This window comes from Miniopterus schreibersii, assembly GCF_964146895.1.
Source record: "Miniopterus schreibersii genome assembly, chromosome: 7".
NCBI classification, from domain to species: domain Eukaryota; kingdom Metazoa; phylum Chordata; class Mammalia; order Chiroptera; family Miniopteridae; genus Miniopterus; species Miniopterus schreibersii.
In genome coordinates this window covers 80,184,772-80,210,869 of record NC_138108.1, presented here as the reverse complement: position 1 = coordinate 80,210,869, position 26,098 = coordinate 80,184,772, and the positions used below count along the sequence as shown (strand labels likewise).

The following is a 26,098-nucleotide window of genomic DNA, read 5'->3' as shown; positions in this document are numbered from 1 at the left end:
CCAAAAAACTCTGGGAATCCTAAAAGATCTACCTTATACATAGAAACAAACCCAAACAGGCAGTCAAAATGAAGAGACAAAAAAAAAAAAAAACACACAAACAACAACAATAAGCTGCAAATGAATGAACAAGAGAATTCAGAAGAACAGCTAAATGAAATGGAGATAAGAAATCTATAAGATATAGATTTCAGAATATTGATCATAAGGACACTCAACAGCATGAGAAAAGAAATGGAAACTATGAAGGAAATTAAGAATGATATAGTAGAAATAATAATAATAATAAAAAAAAAAAACATTGGGAGGAATAAACAGCAGATTAGGGGAAACTGAAGATTGGATCAGCGAATTAGAAGACAAGGTAGAAAAAATAACTCAATCAGAGAACCAAAAAGAATAAACTATTTAAAAAAAACAGGAGGACAGTCTAAGGGAGCTGTGAGACAACATGAAATGTAACAATATTCATATCATCGGAATACCAATAGGAGAAGAAAGTGACCAAGGGATAGAGAACCTGTTTGAGGAAATAATGGCAGAAAACGTCCCTAACCTGCTGAAGGAAAAAGTCACACAAGTTCAGGAGGCACAGAGAGTCCCAAGCAAGAACCCAAAGAGGCCCATGCACAGACACATCATAAACAAAATGCCAAAAATTCAAGCCAATCTTTTTTTTAAAAAATATATCTTTATTGATTACAGTGAGAGGAATGGAAAAGGAGAGAGAGATAGAAACATCAATGATGAGAAAGTCATTGATCAGCTCCCTCCTGCATGTCCCCCACTGGGAATCGAGCCTGCAACCTGGACATGTGCCCTGACAGGGAATCAAACCTCAGTCTCCTGGATTCTAGGTCAATGCTCAACCACTTAGCCATGCCTGGCTGGGCAAGACAGAGAGAATCTTAAATGCAGCAAGAGAAAAGCAATCTGTTACCTACAAAGGAGCTCCCATAAGGCTGTCAGATGATTTCTCATCAGAAACTCTACAGACCAGAATGGCATGAAGTATTCAAGGAAATCAAAAGCAAGGATCTGAAACCAAGACTACTCTTTCCAACAAGGCTATCATTCAAAATGGTGCAATAAAAGAGCTTCACAGGCGAAAAAAAAAAAAAAAAAGGCTAAAGGAATTTGTCACCACCAAACCAGCACTGAAAGAAATTTATAGGGACTGCTATAATTAGAAGTAGAATGTTTGGTAAAGCTCCCTTGCGAATCTGTCAGGACCAGGGCTTTTGTTTGCTGGGGGTTTTCTTTATTACTGCTTTGATTTCATCAGTTGTTGTCCTATTCAAGTTTTTTTTATTCTTCCTGATTCAGTTTTACACGGTCTCACTCATATGTGAAATCTAATGAACAAAATAATATGATGAACAAAATAGATCCAGAGACATAGAAGCACAGACTGAGGGATCTCAGATGGAAGGTGGGGGTGGGGGAGAGGGTGGGGAGAGATTAATTAACGTATATGTTTGTATGCTTAACCTATGGACACAGACATTAGTGTGGTGAAGGCCTGGGGGTGGGGAAAACACGTGGGGTGGAGGGGATCAATGGTGGAAGAAGGGTACATCTGTAATACTTTCAACAATAAAGATAAATTTAAAATAAAAGAAGGTTCCTAACAACTCAAGATATGTTTTTCATTGCTGTAGTGAAACATGAGGATTTGCTCTAATTTGAGGGCTAAGCTCTCTGTAATCATATGACCTCCTGTTAGTGTCCTTTTCTTCAGGTCTTCCTTGAGTACTTCAGAGAGTATTCATTAGCTCTGCATATATTAAAATGGAATTTTTATGATACTGAATATTCTACAGAGGTGAAATTTGTCTTTTCATTCTACATCATCTCTTTCCCCCTTAGTGCTGCCCCCATTTGTTTTCCACCAAGCTCTCCCATTTGATCCATGATATTATTTCCCAAGGTCCTCTATTCCTCTACATAGCTTATGTATGAGTGGTGGATTCAGATGGTCAGAACTTAAGAAACAAGGCAAAAGAGTATCATATTTTTTTCCAGTGGGGGTGGTGTGAGACTTTTAGCTTTGGGGTCAGATAGAGCTGACTTGTAACCCTGATTCTTTGCCTCCTTGCATAAATCATGTGGCTTCTTTGAGACAGAGCTGCTTGCAGGGTTGTCTTCAGAAGCAGTCAAAATAACATACATAAAGTCTTTACCTAATGTGAAAAGTTCAATAAATACCAGTAAATACCAGTATTTATAATCTGAAAAATTAAAGGTGGGACGGTGAGTTCTAAAGACCCAAGAGAGGCAGGCATCAGGTACATCCACATGAATGGCTATTTCAACAGGGAATTGAGCCTCTCTAAGAGTGAGTTTTTGCTGAAATAGAGTTTTAAACAAGAGAGCTTCCAACCCTTTTGCTCAGAGTATGTGAAATTCACAGATTATGAAAGTTACAGTGGCATGCATTTTTTAACAAAGATAAGATTTTTTAAAATTATCTTGTTAGCCTAAAAGTTAGCCACTACATATTTTTATTGTTTTTTTTACCTCCACAACTGTGCAGGAAATTTTTATCTTGCCTTAATCAATTGCAAACTAGGGAAAGCTAGTATTTGGACCTCAGTTGTCACTAAAATAAAACTTGCAATATATAGTCCAGGACAAAGAGTTTTATAATCTTTTGAAAATTGTTTTATTGTTCTCTCTGTAATGACATTTCTAGGCAAGTTGAGGTGTTCCCTGGGATGAGCACCGTTTTTTGTTCTCATAACACCTGTCATGGGTATACAATCCAAAGCCCTACTTGATGGACTGCAAAAATTCCATTTCTGTAATTGCTTAAACAAACCAACTTTCCCTCAGTTTGTTTTAACACATGGCTTCTGAGTATTAGCATAGAATAGGTAAAATGAAGAGTTGAGTCAAATTTATTCATATCTGTCTTTTATTAGTTAATTTAAAAGTAAGTTGATTTGAAAGAATATATGCACCCTTATGTTCATTGCAGAATTATTTACAATAGCCAAGCTATGGAAGCAACTGAAGTGCTTATCAACAGAGAAGTGGATAAAAAAGCTGTGGTACATGTACACAATGAAATATCACTCAGTCATAAAATAAGAACGAAATCTTAACATTTGTGAATTAAGAAGTACAAATCAGCAGATACAAAATAGTCATGGGGGTGTAAATTACAGCATAGGGAATATAGTCATTCATATTGTAATAACTGTGTATCATGCCAGGTGGGTTCTAGAAATCCTAGGGGAAACACTTTGTAAAGTATGATTGTCTAACAACTATGCTGTACACTTGAAACTAATACAAACTAATATTCCATGTAAATTATAATTGAAACAATTAAAAAAACTATTGAAAAAGCAAAAAAAGTAACAATGAAAGAGAGATTCAATAATTTACACATTACTCATATTGAGTTCAATGAGTCAGCTATCCAGGAAAAGGATTATGGTTTTAAAAAGTTTCTTTTTCTCATTATAAAAAAATCATTACACTCACTCTAAAATATAGACCAAAAAATAGAAAATTAAAACCTCTGTGAATATTTTAGTAAATGCTTTCTTGAGTTTTATATTCTTATCTATTTTTTCTATAATTGTAATTTAGTCTATGTTTATATTTTCAATTTATTTTTATATATTTTAAATCAATAAGATGTAAATTATTGGATATCCCCTTTAGTCAATGTTATTTTTTATCTTAAGATAATATAAGTACTTCTTAAATATTATTCAGATTTAGATGCCTTTATAATATGCCATCTGGTGATTCTAAGTTTATACAAAATTCTTTTTCTCTCTTTCCAAATTATGGAATCTTATCTCCAATTTTTAAATTATTGGACATTAAAAAATATTTCATTATATTTTAGATTGCTTACTTAGGGTAGATTTCCAAAATGTAATTTAGGTAAAAAGTTATGAAAACTTTTTACATTCTTCAATATTTATTGACATAGATGTTTTTGTCTGTGTGTGTTTGTCTGTTTTTTTAAGTTTGGTGGATTTCATTTTGCTTTATCTGTGGGCAATGAAAAAGAATTGACTAAGTAAATAAGTAAACAAAGAGCAATATTAATTCAGTTTTGAGGAAAGGTCAACAAATTGCTTTAAATATTTATGAAAATGTCATGAGGTATTTTACATGAAAAGGAAAATGTGTTGACTAAGATTTTTGCTTTCACTAAGTGCAGTAAAGAGAAGTATCTGAATTTTACTTAAGATGGTGTACACTTTTAATCCTTCGAAGGCTTAAGTTTATGAGTGAAATTATTGGATGAAATGATAATAACAAACTTTGTGGCCCGGCCGGGAGTGGCTCAGCGGCTGAGCATCAACCTAGGATCCAGGCGATCGGGGTTCGATTCCCGATCGGGGCACATGCCCGGGTTGCGGGCTCGATCAATGACTCTCTCATCATTGATGTTTCTACCTCTCTCTCTCCCTCTCCTTTCCTCTCTCTGAAATCAATAAAGATATATTTAAAAAATAAAAACTAAAAAAAAAAGTAACAAACTTTGTGGACCAAGGTTAGAACACAGGGTAGGAGGCAGCCCCTGCTTCCTGCTGCTCGGGTGACCTGACCCACACGACGGTGGTGATGTGGTGGCATCAGCTGAAGGGGAATGGGGCTGTAGCAACCAGCTTGGAATTTTACTAGTCGAAGTTGGGACTTGAAGATCCCAATCGACATACTAAGAGAACCGTGATCTAGTCAATGTGACAAATCAATTCATTCACTTTAGTTGTATTTCTCAAGACATTTAAAAACTGTACACCTGATGTACTTAAAAAAGATCATTCAGATATTTTAAAATTAGGACTTGGGATAAGTAGGTAGCCACTGACTAATATAAAATAAAGGTATAACTGTATCTCATATCATATGCCAGAATAAATTCCACACAGAAAATGGGAGAGCTCTTTAATAATCTCAGAATAGGGAAGACCTTTAAAACTATAACACGAATCCAACAAGAAAAAGAAAACACAAAAATATCTCAGTGGTAAAAAGAAACAAAAACCAGAAAAAGAAAATCAAAAGTCAATAAATAATAGCAAAAAAAAAAAATAGTACCAAAATTAATATATTATAGACAACAAACTAAATATAAATTGATAAAAAATGATAGAAAAATAGGCAAGAGGTGTGAGGAGATAGTTCCCAAAAAGATAAATAGAAATAAAAATATTTTAAATCTTATTTATATTAAGAGAAGTGTATACTAAAACTACTCAGAAATATAGTGCTTTTACATCTCAAACAGGCAAATTCCAAAAGCATGAACGTATTTGGTTGACAAGCCTTTGCAGAAGAGGCAGTCTCATAAATTGCTGGTAGAAGCTTAAATAAGCATAACTTTTATAGAGGATGATTTGGCAGTGCTTACTTATCAAAATTGCAGCCATGAAAACCTCTGACCACCAATTTCTCATCTAAAAATGCATACTACAGAAATTCTTGCACACATAAAAATGACCTCTACATATAAAGTGTTTTAGAGTTTTATGTGTCAGGTATAGACAGGAAGCCCAAAGATGTATCAGTAGGAAGCTGGTTAAAAATATGTCATATAAATTATTTGGTTAATCTCTCCCCCCCACCCCCCCACCCACTCACCCCATTTCCCCTCTGAGATGCCTCAGTCTGCTCCATGCTTCTGAGTCACTGAATCTATTTTGTTCATCGGTTTATTATATTCTTTAGATTCCACATGTAAGTGAGAGGATGTGATACTTGTCTTTCTCTGACTGGCTTATTTCACACAATAAAGATAAATTAAAAAAATAAAAACAAAAACAAAATACAACAAAGTACTTTGTAGGAAAAAGAATGCCATATATAATTTAATGGAATACTATAGAGCTATAAAAATGAGAAAGTTTTGTTTTGTTTTTTACTTTTTGATATTTTAAATTATGCTGATATAAGAAACTACCAGGAGATAGTAAATGAAAATGAAAAGGTACAGAAAAATGAACATTGCATTTCATCATTAGGGTAAAATTTAATGAGAGGAATAAAGAATACATATCTTTGCTTGCTTACATTTGCTTAAAATTTTCTTGATGGAGAAACGTGACATTAGTAACCTCAATTACCTACAGGGGACATGGGCCGTACACAGGTGGAGGCAGGGATGAGAGGAAGATTCATTACTGTATCTAAAAAGACAAATAAGAAATAGTATCATTCTTACCTATTCATAATTAAATTTGTCTTTTGAAGCAGGAGTTATAGTGTAAAATATATTAAAATCCTTTCTATTAACCATTATTATTGGCTCTATTAAAGAACTCAGTACATCACTAAACCCCACCCAACGGCACATAGAACAGATAGCTGGATTAAAATTGTGTGATTCCTGTGCCCTTTTCTTTCTTGTTGTGATTTACAGTGGCTTCGAATCTTTGTTTTGGACTTATTACTAAGAAATCATGTTAAATGTCCTTTTCCTTTTTAAGAAAAAGCAATGAGGTACATATCAAATTCAAATTGAAAACTCTAATATTAACTTTATTAACCAGAACCAACAATTTATATAAGGCATACTCTTTCCCTCAACCAATTATTAGCTCTTTTTTCCTAAAATTTTTCTTCTTTTTGTTGCAAATATTTTTATTCTTTTTTATTGAGGTTTAATGGACATTCAATAAAATGCTAACATTTAAATTATACTGTTATGTGTTAACCTATATGCATACCCAGGAAATTGTCACACTAGTCAATATGCCTCTCCTTCCAGCACCTCACATATCCCCACTTAGTAATTTCAGCATTTTTGGAAGATTCCATAAGATTTCCTACAGTTCTGCTTCCTCCTTTCTCGTCTGGACAGCTCTTCTTCTTTGTCTGATTGCACCGGCTAGAACTTGCAGTACAGGTCGAGTAGACGTGGCAAGAGCAGTCATCTCTGACTTGCCCCTGGTCTTAGCAAGGAAACATTCATTTTTTTTCACCATTAAGTGTGATGAAAGCTGTAGGTTTTTGTAGATGATCTTTATCAGGTTCAGCAAGTTTTTATTTTGTTTTGTTTTTTAATTAGGAGTTTGCTGATACACAATATCAGGAATCAATATTGAATTTCTGTTCAATGTTTTTTCTTGGTCTGTTGAGACAATTGTGTTTTATTGTTGCTCTTGACCAATCATTAGCTCTTGGATAAGTTTTACTTTTAAATAAAAGGGGTATGTGACTATATGTGCATGTGTGTGTGCGTGTGTGTTTGGGGGGTTGTTTTTTGTTCTTATTTCTTAACTGCTGCAACTTTTCATTTACCTTCTCAGAAACCCTAGAACTCACCCAAGTCTTTCCATTATTACCCCATCTCCAATACCCAAGTGACATGGAGGCTACCCCGTCCTCCCTGTGCCCTGTGTGCCTAAGCCCCTTTGTCCTCGAGTACATGTAGGCCAATATTACTGCCAGTTTCCCTCTAATCAAATTTCATAGAGCAGCCAAGGTAACCTTTGCTAAATGTTAATCAGAGTTAGTAACCTATGATTAGTAATTCACCTAAGGCTCCCATTCCTCCAAGGTACAATAGGAGCTGTAAACTCCCACACACTAGGACAGTAGTCCTGAGTGATAAAGCCAGACCCGTGTGAACATGACACTGGGCCATACGGGATCCCTTTGCCATGTTCCCAAAGCCTCCTCCAGCCCTGGCACCTGCTTCTCCTGACTGTGTAACCATGTTCCTTGTCTGGCCTAACAAATCTCAGACCGATCACTGCTCCATGAGGAGGCCTTCACAGCTCCCTACCCTGCATTGCCTTGGCTCCCTGCACTGACTTCTGTGCACCACAGACACACTTTCTGTGGGTTTACTTATTGAAAGTCTCTGTAGTAGACCTTCCCAGAGGGCAGTGTGCCTTTTAATTCTGTGTCCCCTTCATTCCCTTCATGGGTTTATTTCAATACCACCTTATAGAAGGAAGGAAGAAGAAAGGGAGGAAGGGAGGGAGGGAGGGAGGGAGGGAGGGAGGGAGGGAGGGAGGGAGGGAGGGAGGGAGGAAGGAAGGAGGGAAGGAAGGCAGGAAGGAAGTTAGGAAGTTAGTTAGGAAGTTAGTAAGTTAGGAGGAAGGAAGGAAGGAAGGAAGGAAGGAAGGAAGGAAGGGAGGGAGGGAGGGAGGGAGGGAGGGAGGGAGGGAGGGAGGGAGGGAGGGAGGGAGGGAGGGAGGGAGGGAGGGAAATAAGACAAATTTCTATGGCATGGCAAGGTGGAAAGGGCCAAGTGGACCTGGACTGGATCCCTGGATGCACCTCTGGGGCATGCAAGCTTAACCTCACTGAGCCTCAGATTCCTCCTTTGTGAAATGCAGATAATAGTTTTGCCTTAGAGAATTAAAAATGGAGGTTATAAAATTTCTACTTAAGTGCTGTTCATAGAGCAGGCAATTGAAAATAACAGCTAAATGATTAGTTCCTTTCCTATGGCTTTGCCTGCAGACTTACCTAGCTCACTGTGAGCTTATCCAGGTCACTCTCCTCTGAAGCACAAGACAAGGTCCACTTTCTCTAGTCAACAGCCATTCAAACAGAGAGAATGAGCATTATTTCTACATACCATGACCTCTATTTTCAGTATCATTCATGTAACCATTAGGATGAAGTTCCTTTATTATTGAATTGTTCAGGTCCTGAAAACATGTCATTTTGTGCCTAGGAAGGGGCAGGGTGTCTATCAATTGACCTAGAATTTGTTCCTGGAATTTGTGGGCAAAGCTTGTAATTCCTTCACAAGCCCAGCCGAGTTCTGGGCCTGCAGAGAGAGAACCATCTTTGCCTTTACAATAGAGAAAGCAGCCTTGCTTGTGGACACTCTTGTGCTAAAGGCTGCCCTCAGGCACAGGTGCCATCCTGTCTTCCTCTCCCCTTCACAGATGACAGCAAAGCCCGGCCCAGCGGCGGCCCCCCGTCAGCCTCCCTGGGCAGCCTCCTGGACGACAGGCACTGGCACTCAGTCCTCATCGAGAGGGTGGGCAAGCTCGTGAACTTCACTGTGGATAAGTACACACAGCACTTCCGGTCCAAGGGAGAGGCCGATGCCTTGGACATCGACTATGAGGTGAGTTGATATTCCCTACAGACCCCAGGTGCCTTGCTCAGGATCAGTATGAAAATCAGTAAACAGAAGAGCAAGAGAGAAAAATCTTACCCTGGGGCTTATCTCCCCTTCCGCTGAAGCCCAGGCAGCCTACAGTGGAGAAGTCCTGGAGAGAGCATGGAGAAAAGGCCCTGGAAATAATGGCGGTAACCCACAGGCATCAGCTAATTGTGTGAAATTTCAAATCAGCAAGTCTCATTTGTATTTCTTTTTTCTTTTTTTTTCCCCTGCTTGTAGCACCATTTAACACTATTTAGTCTCTTGGTTAATTCAGTCACTCTTTTCAAAAATTAAATTCAATTAGCTGTGGTTACATATCAATTATACCTCAATAAAATAGAAATTATAAATACTCAAAGCAATCTAAAATATGCACTGTTGGCACTTGTCTTTACCATTCCTAAGCAAACTTTTGAGTAATACCCATGAACAGTTCTTTCTTTCTTATAGAAGAGGCACAATGCATCAATGCTACAAAACAAAGAAGGTTGTGCAAAGTTCTGCAAAATGGAAGCCAAAAATTAACCATCTTTGCCGTAGTTCAACTCAAAAAATATGTGTCGTGCCTCTACTGTATACCAGGCTCTGCTCTAGGCAATAAAATTAGAGATTACTGAGGCAGAGTTCAGTTGGAGAAGCTTACAGTCTAACAAGCAGCAGACCTGGAATAGCTGGTGCAGAGCAAGGAGGTGAAAGCTATGGTGGAGAGCATTATTGCTCACTGTGGTTGGTGATTCCTGGGGAGAGGGCACTTAGCTCAAATTAAAAAGATGGCCACGGGCTTCCAGCAGGAGACACTGCTAAATCTCAAATGAAGTGTAGGTTTGGCACGATGAAGAAGGTTAGAAAGGTAGGTCAGGCCAGAGACCCCACTGCAGAGCACAGGGCATAGCTGTCACAGTCCATTCTTTATAGGGTTTTAAACAGTTGTGTTGGTGCCAGCTGCTACTGACTCATATGGGCGAACTGGAATTTCAGGAATTTTGTAAGCTGGCTGGTAAGCACAGCCATTATTAAAAATTAAGTTATATAAACTTAGAATTAAATGGAGTATTTTAAAAGGTAATACATTTATTGTTTCTTATTTTACTATATTACATCTATCTGTATCTTTCTACCACTCCATCTATCTATATGTACTCAAGGCTGTAACTGTGTGGTGGGAATGCATTCTATTGGGCTGTTACAGTACATATCTTCCCAAACCCATGTTCAGTAACATTCCTATGACAGCTTGAAATCCACCATGGTGGAGATATTTTCACCAGGGATATTGGAAAATATTATAAATCACGTTTTGATTTGTTTTATTGATTGTCTAAACCACTAATGGACTAACTACAACCTGTAGGCCAAGTGTGACTTAAATCCTGTCATCCTCCAACCTGTATGTTAAGAAAAAATTGTAAAGGGCTGTCAAATAAATTAAGAAATAAAAAAAGAATATGTGAAATAGACTGTATATGATTACAGATAAAAAAAGTTCAGTGAAAATTCAACAAAAGTATTCTATAATAAGTAATTGGTTATATGAAATTTACAATAAAAATTATTGTATATTATTTTTTTGTAAATTATGATTATACATTGTTTATAGCAGTAAAATAATCATATGTCTATTTACATGCACATAAGCACACACACATACATGTCTATGTGTTGGGGGGAGAACAGTGAATAGCCAGATATTAAATATCATTATCAACACACCACTTGAGGCAGGGGATAGAGTGAGATAAAACAAGAGTGAGGAAATAACCCAGATGATGAGTTATGTGAGCCATGTTAAGGAACTTAAACTATGGGGAGTGAGTGAATGCAGAAACTAAACCCAAGTTCAGTTTCCTGACACAACAAAAGTCCAACTCATGAATGAGACAGGTGCTGGTGAGAATGAAAGTGGTTTATTCAAGTGCCAGCAACTTGACAGCATGGGGAATCCTATCCTAAAGCCCATCCTAACAGCTCTAGTCAAGCCAGATAATTATATAGGGTAAAAGGGAAATGGGAGTTGAGCTGGGGGGAGCAGCAGGGGATTTTTCTGCAGACATGCAGCTTGACTTGGCTGGTCATCCTGTTCCTGATACTAATCTTGCTCTCCTATGGTTGGCTGGCGAGTCTGCACATCTGGTCGTTACTGAAAACAGGAACACTGTGCCCTGCCAAGACACTTGAGCAAAGCTGTGTGATTTCACAAGTATATAAATTTCTACTTTATTGTTAGTTAACTTTTGCTAAGATTTCAAGGTTAGCTAGCTCTATGGTAGCATGAGGAGCCGCAAAAGGATTTTTTTGCAGGATGGTGACATGACCAGTTTTATGTTTTAGAACAGTAATTCTGAATGTATGTTTCAGGAGCCAGCCCAATTAGCATCCCATGGAAATTAGTTAAAAATGAAAATACTTAGGCTCCACTTAAACTTACTGAATCAGAAACTCTAACAGAGGGGCTCAGAATCTGTTTTTTAAATCCTCCATGTGACTCTGATGCACCCTAACATTTGAGAACCGCTATTTTAGAGCAGTTACTCTGAAGCAGTTTTTCTGTAACTTAAACTTCTGGGTAGGTGGAAGGAGGGGGTTGCCGGACAGATGGTTGAAAACCCTGTTATGAGACAACTTCAATAATTAGTGGGATACAGAATAGAAGAGTAGGGGTGGAGATGAATAATTAAAAAAATAAAATCTGATGTATTTTTTTATTCAATCACTATCATGAGCTAAAAAAGGTTTTCTCTTTTGATACTAATCTTAATTTAGAATATTGTGGATAAGATGTGACATTAATTAACTTCAAAAGAGAATTTGTCATTCTGACTCAGAGTTCAAGATACTCAGTACATTTTTTTTAGTTGCTTATAACTAGAAGTCTATGGATATCAATCATTCTTATTTTTCAACTTTTTTCAGTGATTGAAAAAAAAGAATATGCACAATATTGAAATTATCTTAAAGCAAAAAGACATCTTTGATGAACCTGAGTACTTATTTCTAAGTCTCACTATTTCCCCATATACCTTACCCCTAATGGCATTAGATGATTGTAAAGTTCAGCTTGTTGCCTTCTTTCACATCTATTTTAAGATTATGCCTATCTGTCTGTGGTCTCCCATGTAGAGAATCTGTGAAATCACAGCAGAATGGCATTAAAGAGAATGTCAGCATTTAGGGAAAGAAATCCAATGAAGTCACTCAACTTATGAAATTGGAAGAGATTTGTTTTAGGAAATGCCTAAACTTCTTGGTACTTCATAAAACAGGGTTTCCTAGTAAAAAACATATCTCGAACTGTTCCTATGAAACAATTTCTGCTTCAGAAAATGAAAGCCCCTTCCAGAGTGTGCAGCCAGCCAGCTTACTCCAATAGTCCTGGAAGGAGACAGATCGACTGGAATGGCAACGCTGGGATGCAGGAGACTTGTATCAGGAGATATCAGGAAAACTCTGTAAAACTGGAGCTCTCCAGTTTGTGAAGTTCCACCACAAAGGCCATTGAAGAGGAAGAGCACAGGGCACAGAAGGCTGTGCTCTAATCACTTTACCATTAACTAGTTGTATAAATCTGGAAAATGAAAACTCTTAGCTTCTGTTACTCAGAAGGAATATTAGCACTCTTATTGGAAGGTGTATAACTGGCTAATATTTAAGTCTAAAGTCTATTTTTTAACAGTATTGCTCATTAATCAGAATCTTAGTGATTTATTTGATTTTTGCTATGGTCTCATATGTGCACATCTGAGCCCTGGACTCCATCAGCTGTAAGGCACACAAACAAGGGCTCAAAGAGTCTTTTGTCAAAAAAAAAAAAAGAAAAGCAGAAACAATGTATCCCTTTGCTTCTCACTGGAATGTCATCCAGGTGAATCACTCAGCCACGCGGCTTTCTCCAGTGCTTCAGGAAGACTCCAGCAATTTGCTTCACTTCCAGCCTGGAGCAGAGGGCTTCAGAAAAGAGAGATTTTAGGGTTGTAGAGACTCAATTTCTCTGAGGTCCTCATAGTCCCTAAGGTCTTTTCTTGTCAAGATTACTGTGATCCTATTTTGCATATCTGTCCTACAAGAAACAAAACTATTGAAAAATATTTTTAAAATATATGATTTATATGTTCTATACTAAAAAGGCATTTTATAAAATAAAAAATAACATATTTTAATAAGACTTATTAGTAAAAAAAAAAACCCTAGATTAAATCAAACCATCTAAATATTAAAAAATTACATATGTGTGTATATATAATCTTCAAAAATGTTTTAAAGAAAATGTGAGATTTTTTTTTTTGTTTTTCGTTTTTCACTGAAAATATTTTATTGGCCTTTTGGATAGAAATGAGAATTTATTTGCCAGGAAGGATGATCCCGTTATACTTCTGCTGGAACCAGATTTTGGCCTCCTCTTTGCTGATTCTGTGTTTGTCCCCAATGCAGCCTGTCTTGCATTTCTTGTCTGCAATACTGAAACCTGGCCTACCCAGCACCACATAGAAGTCCAGGCCATAGATACCAAGGCTTGGGTAATATCTGATACCCAGATCAATGTGTTCTTAGATCCCAAAACCAAAGTTTCCAGTATCTGAGAAGTTATTTTTTTGTAATTCATACTCTTGAACCTTTAGACCTCTCTCCAAGATTTCTTCTGCCTTGGCCCCACAGACTATGCAGTGGACGACAATTTTTTCATTTCTCCTGATGCCGAAGGATCTGACAGTGTATCTGGCTTTGGAGAACACATCTGTATCTCATCATGGCACAGGATCAAGGTGAAAAGGAGAGCCCCATGAGGGAACTCCACACCCACAAGCTCTGCCTCAACATCTCTGTGGGGGAAAGTGGACACAAACTGACCGGGGAAGCCAAGGTCCTGGAGATAGTGTTTTTATAATTGAATATCATGGGAAGTCCTTCTAAGTATGATGTAAATTTCAAAAACCTGGAAATACTGTATATGAATAATTTTGTCCAAATAAAAATGCAAAAAATATATATTCACCTGACCTTTCACAAAAAAATGCATATATAATGATATCACCTCCAAAATAACTTGAAAACATACTTCAAAATTTAATTAAGAAATAAAAACTTCTACAAATTATTTTTAAAAAGGTAATTGAACGGATAAATAGGTAAAGGATATGAATATATTAAAAATACAAATTATTCTTAAATATATGAAAAGATGCTCAACCTCACTCAAAAAGAGAAGTACAAATTAATGGTACAATAATATTTTTAACTTGGATTACAAAGACCAAAAGCTTTAGAACTTTGACCTGGAAATGAAGAAACAGAAGTATTTCATACATTGTTTGTGGGACTGTAATTAATACAATATCAAACAGAGGGCGATAGCTTTTAAAATTTGAAATATGCCCATTTCAACTCAACAATTCTGTTTCTAGCAATTTATCCTACAAGTATATGCAAGTGAGTGCCATGGGCAATATTTTATGAATAATAGAAAATTAGAAATTCCCCAAAAGTCCACCAAAAGGGGGTTAATAAAAACTTATGGTAAGTCCATAGGGAAACAGACCCTCCAGGGTGCCAAGTGAGCTCTGCTACCCGAGAAGCTGTGCAGCCGAGGCCCTGCCCGACAGTTGGTCTGGGTCTGGCAGGACACCTGGAGGTTGTCCTGGAACGCAGGGAGAGGAGGCTGCAGGGAGCGGCCCCCAGTTCATCCCGGCAGGCCCCTGTTCCTGCCCCATGTGGGGCTGTCGTTGCAGTTTCTCATCGCCTCCTAGGTACCAATGAGGCCTTTCACCCTGTCCTCGGAGACTGGAGTGCACCACATAGAGCCGCTCACCTGTCTAGGCTCAGATGCCCAGAAGCCAAGGCTGCCAGAACTAGCACTGTAGTCATCTGATCTGTTTTGTTTTAGTTCTGTCTTTTGGTGTGTGGGGCAGGGCCATGGGCAGCTGCAATGCTTGGCCCCTCTTCCTTTGCTGTCTGTGTGAATCAAATCTACCTGAGCTGAAAAGTAGTTCCTTCTCCTTTACCCTCACCAGCCCATCAGACAGGCCTTGGACCTGGGCTCACCTGTTCCCTGCGTGTGCTCGAAAACCCACGAGGAAGTATTACACACCCGTGAAAAGCATGAGGCAATCCTACATGTTCTGATATGAACCATCTCCAATAGAAATTATTCAATGCAAAGAAAAGTCAGGGTGCAGTGCATTGTAAACACCACCTGTGCTTCAAACACAGAAAAGGCTGTCTAGACTTGAGAGCACAGAGGCAGAAAAAAATATCTGGGGGGTGTAAAGAGATGGAGAAGGCGGATAGTGAGAGTGGGACCCACAGAGAAGTAAGCTAGACATTTGCATTTTATTGTTTTTTAACTTTTTGAATTTTGTATGACATGCAAAAAAAAAAAGCATTTCAAGAAGAAACCAAGTCAAATAGAATATATGACTTAAAAGTTATTTCTTCTAACTTCCTAAAATTGCATCGTCTGATTTGTATTTAGTCTTTTCCAAAAGCACATCACTTTATGTTATTAATTCCTTATTTTTAATCATCTCCCTCATCATCTTTGTCCCAGATATAGGATTTAAGATAATAATAAGGGTGGAGATGTTCTTTTTTACTTTCACTTATTTCTATAAGATTGTGTCTAGTACAGAATAGACAATAAATATTTGTTAAGTAAATGAAGAAAGCTGCTTTTTGTGAATTATGAAAGGTAACAACTCATGCGTTGCTTCCCATCAGAAGCTTCTAACAGGTCTCAGGTGCTCAGAGGTCGCCTCTTGCTTTAGTTGATGCCGCCTCTCCGAGAGCTCAGACACAATTAAAGGACTGACCAGACACAATGCAACCCTTTATTTGGTGTTTGAAACAACTACCAATCACTAGAGAAACTGTTTTCCAAATTATGTGGTAGTATAGTTATTGACCCTTTTTTCCTTTGGAAAATATGTTGCAAAGCTAAAGTAAAAGACCTACACAGAAGACAATAAATAGAAGAAAATAAAGTAAGGAATAAAATGAGCAGATTCAAAGTGGGAGTAATGAGAAAAAAATAGGAGAAAAAGTGTTCTTATTTTGAGTGGCACTTTATGATTTTGTTTAATCCCTTACACAGTCATGTGAGGGACTTTATTATGCTCTATATCACATGCATAAAACCAAGACAAGAGAGACTGATGAATCCCCATCCCTGTTCCCCAACAGCCAGAGTAACAACCACAGGATTTGTGCCCAGGTCCCTGTAGCCATTGGACGGGAGGTCTTTCTAGTCATCAGGCTTTTCTCTGAAGGAGAGTTAATCCTGTAAGATATCAGCAGGTTCTGGAACCTTATCCTGGACTCTATATGAATTCAAGTTGAAACCACATTACCTGGGTCCATGGTTTCTTCCTAGTTTTAAATTTAAGATGTGATCTGTGGACTTGCTAATTTTATGTCCGCTTAGGGGTTATTTTTGGAACAGTGAAATGGAATATAAAGACTTCTCTTTAATGTATATTGAAAGTAAACTAATTGTGTGGAACATGATGGAGGGAATATTTTATTGTCAGTATTATACACAAGAAAGTAATTGTTTTTGTTAACAAGAACTAAAAAACCATAAAAATTCTTGTTTGATTTTAGCTACTGTCAGGGGGGTGGAATAGGATTTAATTATCTAATAAGACATTTACAATTTGCTGAACTTGGGCTAAATTATTGTGATCATCAGTAAAATAGTATAAAGTTAGACAGACTCTAGTCCAATGCTTGTAGGACCTGAGGCAAGAGTGCAAATGGAGTCCCACATACCAAAGTCAAAATATTTGAAGGGTTAACAATAAGAGAAACAACTTTTGAATAAAATATGCTCTCTTCTTCTACTTTGACAAATGTACCTTGACAAACATATCCCACAGGCCCAAGTCTTATCCGCACTGTAAACAGCTGCCCCATGGCCACCCCTCAGCCCTGAGGCCCATGTCCACCACCAGGAGGCCAGAGAGGCAAGAGAACCGTTCAGGGCCTGAAAGCCGTTCAGAGCTGTGCAGGTGGGGAGCGCGGGCGCCGTGTAGGAAGATCATGGCTTAGAAACATGGTGCCAGCTGGAGTTCTTCACCTTTGGCTCCGAGCACCTCCTCCCACAAGTCAGGGGGAGACAAAGGATGGCCACAATGGGCTCTCCTGGTTATCAGTTTTTAGCAGGAGCTCCTCTGGCCTGGCTGTAAGGAGGATACTGAAGTTAGAATTTCCAATTGCTTGAATACTGAAATGTATATTATTTAAGCTATTGTCTAAATAACCTAAGGTAAAAATACTGTACATGCATTCAGACAAAAAATATAAGTATATGTTGAACCAATAAAGTTGTGTCAGCACCTGATTTCTGTGATTCTGTAAATGGGTGTTTGAAGACAGGAACCATAAGCTAGCAACTCCTCAGGTTTGGGCCAAGAACAACACTACCAATGACAAAGAGAGAGCTGAACCCAGCCAGTCAAGTTTCCATGTGTATTCAGGTGCAAAACCTGCCAGGAGCTTGAGGACATTGGGCTGCTCGGGCAGAGAAGCCAGGAGGAGCTGGTTTACATGTCGAGGAGACAGTGGTGGTCTCTGCTGCTATACTGTACATCACCTCTCCTTTTCCGCCCCTCGGGGACACTTCAGGAACTCTCCGAATGGCAGGTGGCACAGTTTGTGCAAGACTAAGGTGGAACTTTCCATTTGAAAATGGGAAAGTGTCAGGCAGACTAGGAAACATAGTTCACCTTAGCCTGGGGCCTGACTCATTGAGAGGGTTACTCTGTGGAACCAGACATGGGGAGCTGGAGGCCAGGCAGCGTGCAGGGTGGGCGAGAAGGGCCGCAGACTGGAGGCTGGTGTGCCAGCATCCCCCACTCCTGACTGCATGGCCTGGTCAAGCCGCTACAGCTCTGTAGGCCATTGGTTTTTCAGCTTTACATTGGAGCAAAGGGTCATATTCAACTCAAAAGTTAGAGAAAAATGAGAAAGAAAGGTCCAAGCAGAGTGCCCACTATACAGGGTGGGACAAAGTAAGTTAACAGGTTTTCATATGGACAACGACGCAACAATTCATAAATAATTACACAAGAATAAACTCTGTGTTTCATGAACTCAAGGTTGTAAACCTACTTTTGCCCCACCCTGTATGAAACCAATCGATAACTGCCACTATTGCTATTACTAAAATAAAACCTTTTCTTTAAAGAAAAAAAAATACATCGATTTTTTTAGAGAGAGGAAGGGAGGAGAGAGGAAGAGGAACATCGATGTGTGAGCAGACCCTCTCTCAGCTGCCTCCCACACACCCCCACCAGGGACCAAGCCTGCAACCCGGCAAGGTGCCCTCGTGGGGCTCAGAGGAACCAGCAGCCTTTTGGGGCACAGGGCTATGCCCAACCAAATGAGCCACGCCGGCCAGGGCTGAAGGCTTTTCTAGGAGAGTGTTGAGGCCAAGGGGACAGCAGTTGGGCCTGGGTCTGAAGTCAGCGTCTGAATGGGGGGTGGACTGGGACGAGGCAAGCACCCTGGGCAGGAAGGCGGCACTTGATATCCACAGGGGAGGCTTTGTGGATCGATGCTTCCTTGTACAAACCTGAGGCATTAGACGGCAGCATGGGTGCTAATAAGACACTTAGCAGCAGCAAAAAGGGTTGTGGAGATCAAGGTTTTTCTTAACCATTTTAATTCTTGTTAATATTTAAAATAATTGAGATTTCTGGTCTCATTTGAAATGGCAGAAATTAATCAACCTTTGACGCATTCTAGAAGGGCCGTGACCTCTCCACATTGTTCAACAAACACCAAGCCGGGGAAGTTTTAAAAGTTTTAAGAAGCATTAAAGAAGACAGTCACTTGGATCCTTCTCACATATGCCTCCCTGACAAAGGGGCTCTCAGGGCGACAGCGAGGAAATGCTGACAAAGAGAAGCCTCAGAAGCATCAGATGCACATGGCAGAAAGGAGCCTGCAGGACAGGGAAAGCCCAGGGTTTAAACCCCGGAGGAAAAGCCAATGGGGGGGATGAGCTCATCGCAGTGAAGGTTTCCTGCATCAAAAAAAAAAAAATCACTGAAAATACAGGGACCGTGAAATTCCAGCCCGGCCCCTCTCTCCCGCTCTGTCTCCTAATTAACCAGACGCTGGGCGAGCCCGGGGCCTGCTGGAGGAGCGCAGGGCTGTGGAGCCCCAGCTCCCTGACCCGGGGGTCTGTCTGTCTATTAATATAAAAGATCACTCAGCTTAATGACTATTAGTTAAAATATCCATGAAAAATATCGCAACCTTCAGACTGCAAAATGTTAGAAAAGTTGCCGTTCATGTAGTTTTATTCAGAAATCACTGCAGTGATGCCACACGGGGCGTTTCTGAAGAGCCTGGGCGCCGGGGGTCCTGCGCCCCCGCCTCCGGCTCGCGGTCCGCCGCCCGGGGCTGCAGCGCCGGGGCTGGGAAGGGCGCTGACCCGCAGCCGGGCCCTGGGAAGGGCGCTGACCCGCAGCCGGCCCCTGGGAAGGGCGCTGGCCCGCAGCCGGGCCCTGGGAAGGGCGCTGGCCCGCAGCCGGCCCCTGGGAAGGGCGCTGACCCGCAGCCGGGCCCTGGGAAGGGCGCTGACCCGCAGCCGGGCCCTGGGAAGGGCGCTGACCCGCAGCCGGGCCCTGGGAAGGGCGCTGACCCGCAGCCGGGCCCCTCCTCCGGCCCCCGCTGACCCGCAGCCGGGCCCCTCCTCCGGCCCCCGCTGACCCGCAGCCGGGCCCCCTCCTCCGGCCCCCGCTGACCCGCAGCCGGGCCCCCTCCTCCGGCCCCCGCTGACCCGCAGCCCGGCCCCCCCTCCGGCCCCCGCTGACCCGCAGCCCGGCCCCTCCTCCGGCCCCCGCTGGCTCGTCCCCCGCAGGCTCGGCCCTGAGACAGGGCGACCTGAAGGCAGCTCCGCTGGGGGAACAGGGGCCTGCTGGGGGCCAGGGGGTGAGAGCCCCAAACCCTGGGCCCCACCCCCAGGCACGTCAGGGTTAATTATGTATTTCACAGGTTTTTTTAAACTAATATTTTCATTACAAAAGGAACTTGTAGCAACCCACTAATGTAATTCACCGCGCCAGCAGACTGAACGTGGACTACCCGCTGCTCTGGCGCACGGACTTCTGAAAAGGCAACGGATAAGACTAAGCATTTAATTCTAATTTCAAACTGACGATAGCTTACAAATAAATGATTGATGTGTAAATGGTGGTAGGAGACCTATTTAATGTGATGTGCAGTTAGAGTCAGTATTATATGTTCTTGGAAATTATATAAAAATAAACTCCTTTTTGAAAGTTATACACATTGATTTTATTTAATATTGCTTAAAAATTTTAACTAGATTTTAGAAAGTTTTGACCAAGTCAAGGAAATAAACAAAAATGTATAAAAGTTGAGAATACAAAAGTAAAATGTTTTAAATGTCATATGATAATCTCCTCAAAAATTCAACCAAATTAGCTAAAATTATTTAATATAAAAGTATCTAGATAAACCAATAAAATTGGAAATTCATAAAATTATATAATAAAATGTTTAATGAATTAAAAAATTCACAATGAAAATTTTCTAAAGAATAAAATTCACAAGAATTAATTTAATGATAAATATGTGACGTAGGGAAAGAAAATGTTAACTGTAGGTACAGGGCCTTACCAAAATATTTTGAAAATAGAAAACATACTGGGTTCTTGGAGAGGAATATGAAATATATTTAAAATATCCATTAATCTCCAAGTAAGTGTGTTGATGAATATAATAAATTTTCAATCAAAATTTCAACAGTCTATTTAAATAAAACTATCCTGAAATGAAACTTTAAAATAAAATGCGTAAGTATATCAAATAATTATCTTAACAGAGTAAAGCAATTTTAATTAAAAATGAGCAGTAGATAAATAACCCTTATTATATATTTCATGTATAAAGAAACAATCTTTAAAAAAATAATGTGGAACTTATGGGGAAAATAGACGTCTAGCAGTAGCCTTTGGTATATCAGTTAGCTATTCAGCTAAAGAGAGGCAACCTGATTGGAAAATGCACCCTCCTGAAACACACCCAAGCATTAGGTAGTTTAAATACATGATGAAGTCACATGTCAAATCAATGAGGAAAAATGGGTTTCTCATCCAATGGTGCAAAGAGAAATGTAATTATAGAAATTAACGTGATTTTTTTGCATAACAGGAAGCATATTCATAAGAGGTCAGGTTTGGGTTTTTTTGTTTTTTTAATGGATTTTATTTATAACTGTATAAAGCACTTTTTAAAAAAATAGTAGATAAAATTTTGTAAGAACATTATAAAGATGTCTCCGTTAACTCACAGGTTTTTTAAAAATAATATTTTCATTACAAAAGGAATTTGTAGCAATTTTTACTGGAAAGGAAAGTGGCAAAGAACACTAGTGTCCCATATCCTTTCCAGAGAAAATTACTATTAAGTTTCTGTGTTTCCTCCAATTCGTATTGTAAGAACAGTTTCTTATTGTTGACCTCATACCTTACATCTGTGACTCCTGCATTTTTAAATAAACATTAGTCTCACTTCCCATTTTAGCACGTGTTTAATACTATTGGCAACTAAGTGGGATTCCATTATATTGATTCTTATTGACTTTCTTTAAAAAGCTGCATGGGTGCCCGGCCAGGCGTGGCTCAGCGGTTGAGCATCTACCTGGGATCCAGGAGACATGGTTCGGTTCCTGGTCAGGGCAGGTTCCCGGGTTGTGGGCTTGATCCCAGGTGGGGGCCTGCAGGAGGCAGCCGGTCAATGATTCTCTCATCATTGATGTTTCTATCTCTCTCTCCCTCTCCTTTCCTCTTTCTGAAATCAATAAAGATATGTTTGAGAGGGGGGAAAAAGAAGAAGAAAAAAAAAACTTTGTATGGGCTATTTGAGATGTCCTGATTTTCATCTTTACAGAACATAATTTGTGAACAGTTGTGCACATAAGGTTTTTGGTATAAATGCAGGCTTAACACTAGGTCTCTCTCTAGCTGAATGGAGGACTATTTGGTTGGTCCCTTGGCTTCAGTTTGGCCACATTCTCTGAGAAGTCTGCATCAGAGAGAAATATAAAATTGTTGATTTTCTTTCATTTTTTCCCTCCTTCCCTAAATTGCTGTTTTATTTAGTATTAAAAAAGGTAGAGAAAGGAAGTAAATTGTTTTGTAAAGTGAGCTCTTTAAAAGCAATCAATTATAGTTATTTTTATGTGGACTGATCAGTATCCTTTAAAATGTAATCAAGTGGCAGCTGTAATTACCTAAGCCACTTGGCTCAAGCAGACAGCTAAATCTACTGAAACTCACTTTCCTTTCCTGTTCCTTCAGAGCTTGTAAGTAAGGTGTTCTCTTTTGTTTTCTTTTGTGTTTTTTCTCCTCATAAAGCTTAGTTTTGGAGGAATTCCAGTTCCAGGCAAACCTGGGACCTTTTTAAGGAAAAACTTCCAGGGATGCATGGAAAACCTCTACTACAATGGAATCAACATAATTGACCTGGCTAAGAGGCGAAAGCATCAGATTTACACTGTGGTAAGTCGGCATCCTTTCAGCTTGCTGGTTTCTAACCCTTTACACCCTCGGCACCTCTCCATCATAGGCTTATAGTTCCCTTTCGGGGGTCCCACCCGCCTCCCATGGAGACCAGGGAGGGTGCAGGGACTGGGTCAGTGTGAATTGTGTTATTGGGAGAAACAAATGCATTAGAGGCGCCTGGAGAATTTCCTGTTCCTGGCTGAGGGCTGGGTGGCAGCTGTGGGTAAGCTTCACACTCCACACGGGGCTAACATGATTCTCTTTATTACCTCTGGGAAATGAAACAATAGAAGGAGAGATTCTATTAAATTCTTATTGTTGATACTTAAAATAGGGCATTTTGAATGAGAGGTTAAACTTTTGGTGTTTTTGAGATTCCCATTCAGCATTCATCATGCTGGCAAGTGAAATAATTTTTAATTACTGAATATTTGTCTTCTCCAATAGATGTGAGTTTCACAAGGGCCAAGGCTGTCGTTTTCTTTGTCACTAGTGCATTCACAATGCCCAGCAGGGTGTCTTGCACATGATCTGTGCTCACTAATGCCATTTCCAGTTCTAACTGTGGATTTGTCTATCTCTCTTTCCAGGTCCATCGGTTTTTGGGTCATACATTTTAGAGCTCTGTACATGCACAGTAAAGATTGTGTCTTCCTATGGAATGGCCATTTTATCAGTACATAATGTTATTTTCTGTCTATGAAAGCTTTCTTTCCTTATTATCACTGGACTGTAGCAAATGTCCTGTATCTCTGCAAAGTCACCTCCAGTACCATCCCCACAGGGAGTGGGTGGGTTCCTCATTACTGCCAAGTTGGGTAGAAGTCCAGGCTCCAGGCTCCATGGGATGTGTGGTCGCCACTGAAACTACAGGGAGAGGCTTCCCACGTTCTGGCAAAGATTAAAATCCAGGCTCCCTACTTAGTCTTCTCTGGCACCTGGCTGGGAGCTTTGGGCACCTTGTCACAACATGGCTGGACAGCAGTGGGCCACAGCTGTTGCTATGGAGCTTGGCTGGCTTAGAGCAGTTACTGTGTGGAGGTGTTCTGATTTACTGTGCTTCCTTTACTGGTCCTTTGATTACACAGAACAGATTTCTCATGCGGATTTTTTTCTGCACCAATTGGTCTCTCTTGGTGCTAGCTTCTTCAGCAGCAAGTTTAGACTATATAAGGCCAAATGAAAATCTAGGGAACTCACCACTGCTGTTCTTTGGGTCTCAAAATCCTTATACATGCTCGTTTTTTTCTCTCCACCATTCTGATTCTTATTAGGTTTATTTTACACATAATCTTTAGGGTTTTTAAGTTGTACTTTGTGGTAGAAATAAAGAAAATCACACTATTTTATCTTCCCAGAAGCAGAATTCCCTAAAACAGACATGCATTTAAAACCCATGACAAGACTGGGCCATCCTGTCATGGACAGGAAAACCCTGATTCTCTTTGCAATCTGGCCACTGGCAGTCTGGTCAAGCTGAGATTTAAATGACCTGTATGTTTATTTTGTCCATTGATAAGTATAAACTATAATGGATATTTTCTATTTGGGGGTTCCATAATTTAGCACATTTTTAAAGTGGCCCAGTGGATTCCAGGGTGTGAGGCAGGGTTGCTCAAGGGAACTCACACTTGGGTTAAAGTTTGTCAGCATTTTAGAAGGTTTGTGCTAAATGTCGGACTGTTAGTTCTGAAGAGTAACAATGATGCTGAGAGGGTTTAGTTGCCTGACTGTGGCTCTAGGGGATACACTGACTGGCTCATCCCTTGACTCATGACAACTCTCCCACCACATGTGCTTAGGTGCCCATCTCCTGATCAAGCTAAGAGCTAGCTTGCTAATGACACTTCTCTTCAGTCTAAGTCAGGAAACTGGGCCATGCAGAGCAGGCCCATCCATTCCCCAGTGTTATTCCTAGGAGATATTTCATAATGTACCAGTTTCATGGACTTTCACCTGCCGATGCAGTGGATCACTCACGGCTAGGAGTGCAGCTTAGATTAACGTCATGACCATCAGCGCCCTGGAGAGGCCAGGCAGTGCTGCTGGCCACTGTGCTAGGAGGTGGCAAAGCAATTGGGAAAACAAGGCGCTGAGCAAACATCGCTCACTTTCACTGCTTTCACCGGGCTCCTCCTCAAAAGCATGAGAGCCTGAGCCTCAGATTTAAATCAGATCCTATGGCAACGTTCAGGACAGAAATCTCATGCATACCATGCGTTAGGAAATATTTTAATGATGAGATATAGTAGATAAGTCGCTGAGTGTGCAATGCAGAAAAGGGGAAATAAGGGAAGACAAGGGAAAACATAAATTTCTAAATATTGGCAGACTCATCATCTCCTTTTCTGAGAGAACCATTAATTAAAAATGTAATAAATGTTTTGTTGAGTTTAAACTACTGTAGCACTTGCCGAGTTTCCTGAAACTTTGCCAGCACGCTTTATTCCTCAGGGCCTAATTGGCCGCATTGTTAACATGAAGCACGAAGAACTCATTTAGCACTAATGTACTTGGAAAAAAATCCCAAGAAAATTGTTTCACTTTATAGGTAGACAACCTTTTGTTTTAACCTTGACAATTTAAAGGGAAAAAAAAACATTATTTTTCTTACAAATTGCTTTCATCACCTTGCTTAAGTGAGAATTCATATCACACACACACACACACACACACACACACACACACATATACCTAGTCTTTTTTCCCCCTTTAGAATTCCATGGAGGAAGGAACGGTTTTCACTCTTAATTACAATTACAAAGTCTTTTATTCCCCTAGTCTGGCATAAAGTTTCCCCAGGACATAGTATCAGCCACCAAGACAGCTTCGCTGCCAGTCACTAAGTCGCTCTTTGCTAAGTGAGGGCCTTTAAAAGGGTGGTGCCAGGGCCCTTTTCCAGTGCTCATAGACTCTCTCCCAGTTACCGAGTCCTGGGGTTTCAGAGTTTAACGGAGGACTCGAGAGCCAACAGATCAGGCTGTGAGTGTATGGAAATGCCCATAAATTACAAAATATGATTTGAGGCTCAAGGGAGCATGGCCTGGGCTTGGTCCAGCACCAGCTTCTCCAGCAGGCTGCACTCAGCAGCATCCCCACAGCAATTTGTCATTCCTTTCTTGTGGGACCTGCCCACTCCCTGGAGACTGAACAGCTGCTCTATGGGGATAATTGGATTTAGTCTTTATAGCTTTATTTGACTATAAGATGATCCTCCGCATCCGGAAATGCAGTAAAACTAACAGCTTAAAATAGACATAAAAATACCCCACTGTTCTTCCTGAAATCTTTCATCCTATGCTAATACACCACAATATAATAAACACTCAGGAAGTGAATGGCCCATTGAAGTGTGTGTACAGTACCTGTAATGTGTATTATTATATAAATAGGAAATAGATTGCCCTGCTAGTTTCCTGAAAATGATTAATTTCATACCTTCCACTTCATACTAAGTGATTCTTTCTCT

The 26,098-nt window shown here is 39.9% G+C and overlaps 1 protein-coding gene across 3 annotated transcripts in view; it reads left to right on the top strand.

Annotated features, from left to right (window-relative positions):
* Window positions 1–26,098, top strand: part of CNTNAP5 (contactin associated protein family member 5) — a gene marked incomplete at its 5' end in the record, with an annotated part of 726,412 nt that overhangs the window by 337,438 nt on the left and 362,876 nt on the right. For all 3 annotated transcript variants that reach the window (XM_081142435.1, XM_081142434.1, XM_081142436.1), the window contains 2 exons: window positions 8,880–9,064; window positions 22,483–22,626. In XM_081142435.1, coding sequence (XP_080998561.1) covers window positions 8,880–9,064; window positions 22,483–22,626 — 329 coding nt within the window. The remainder of the gene's footprint in view (window positions 1–8,879; window positions 9,065–22,482; window positions 22,627–26,098) is intronic.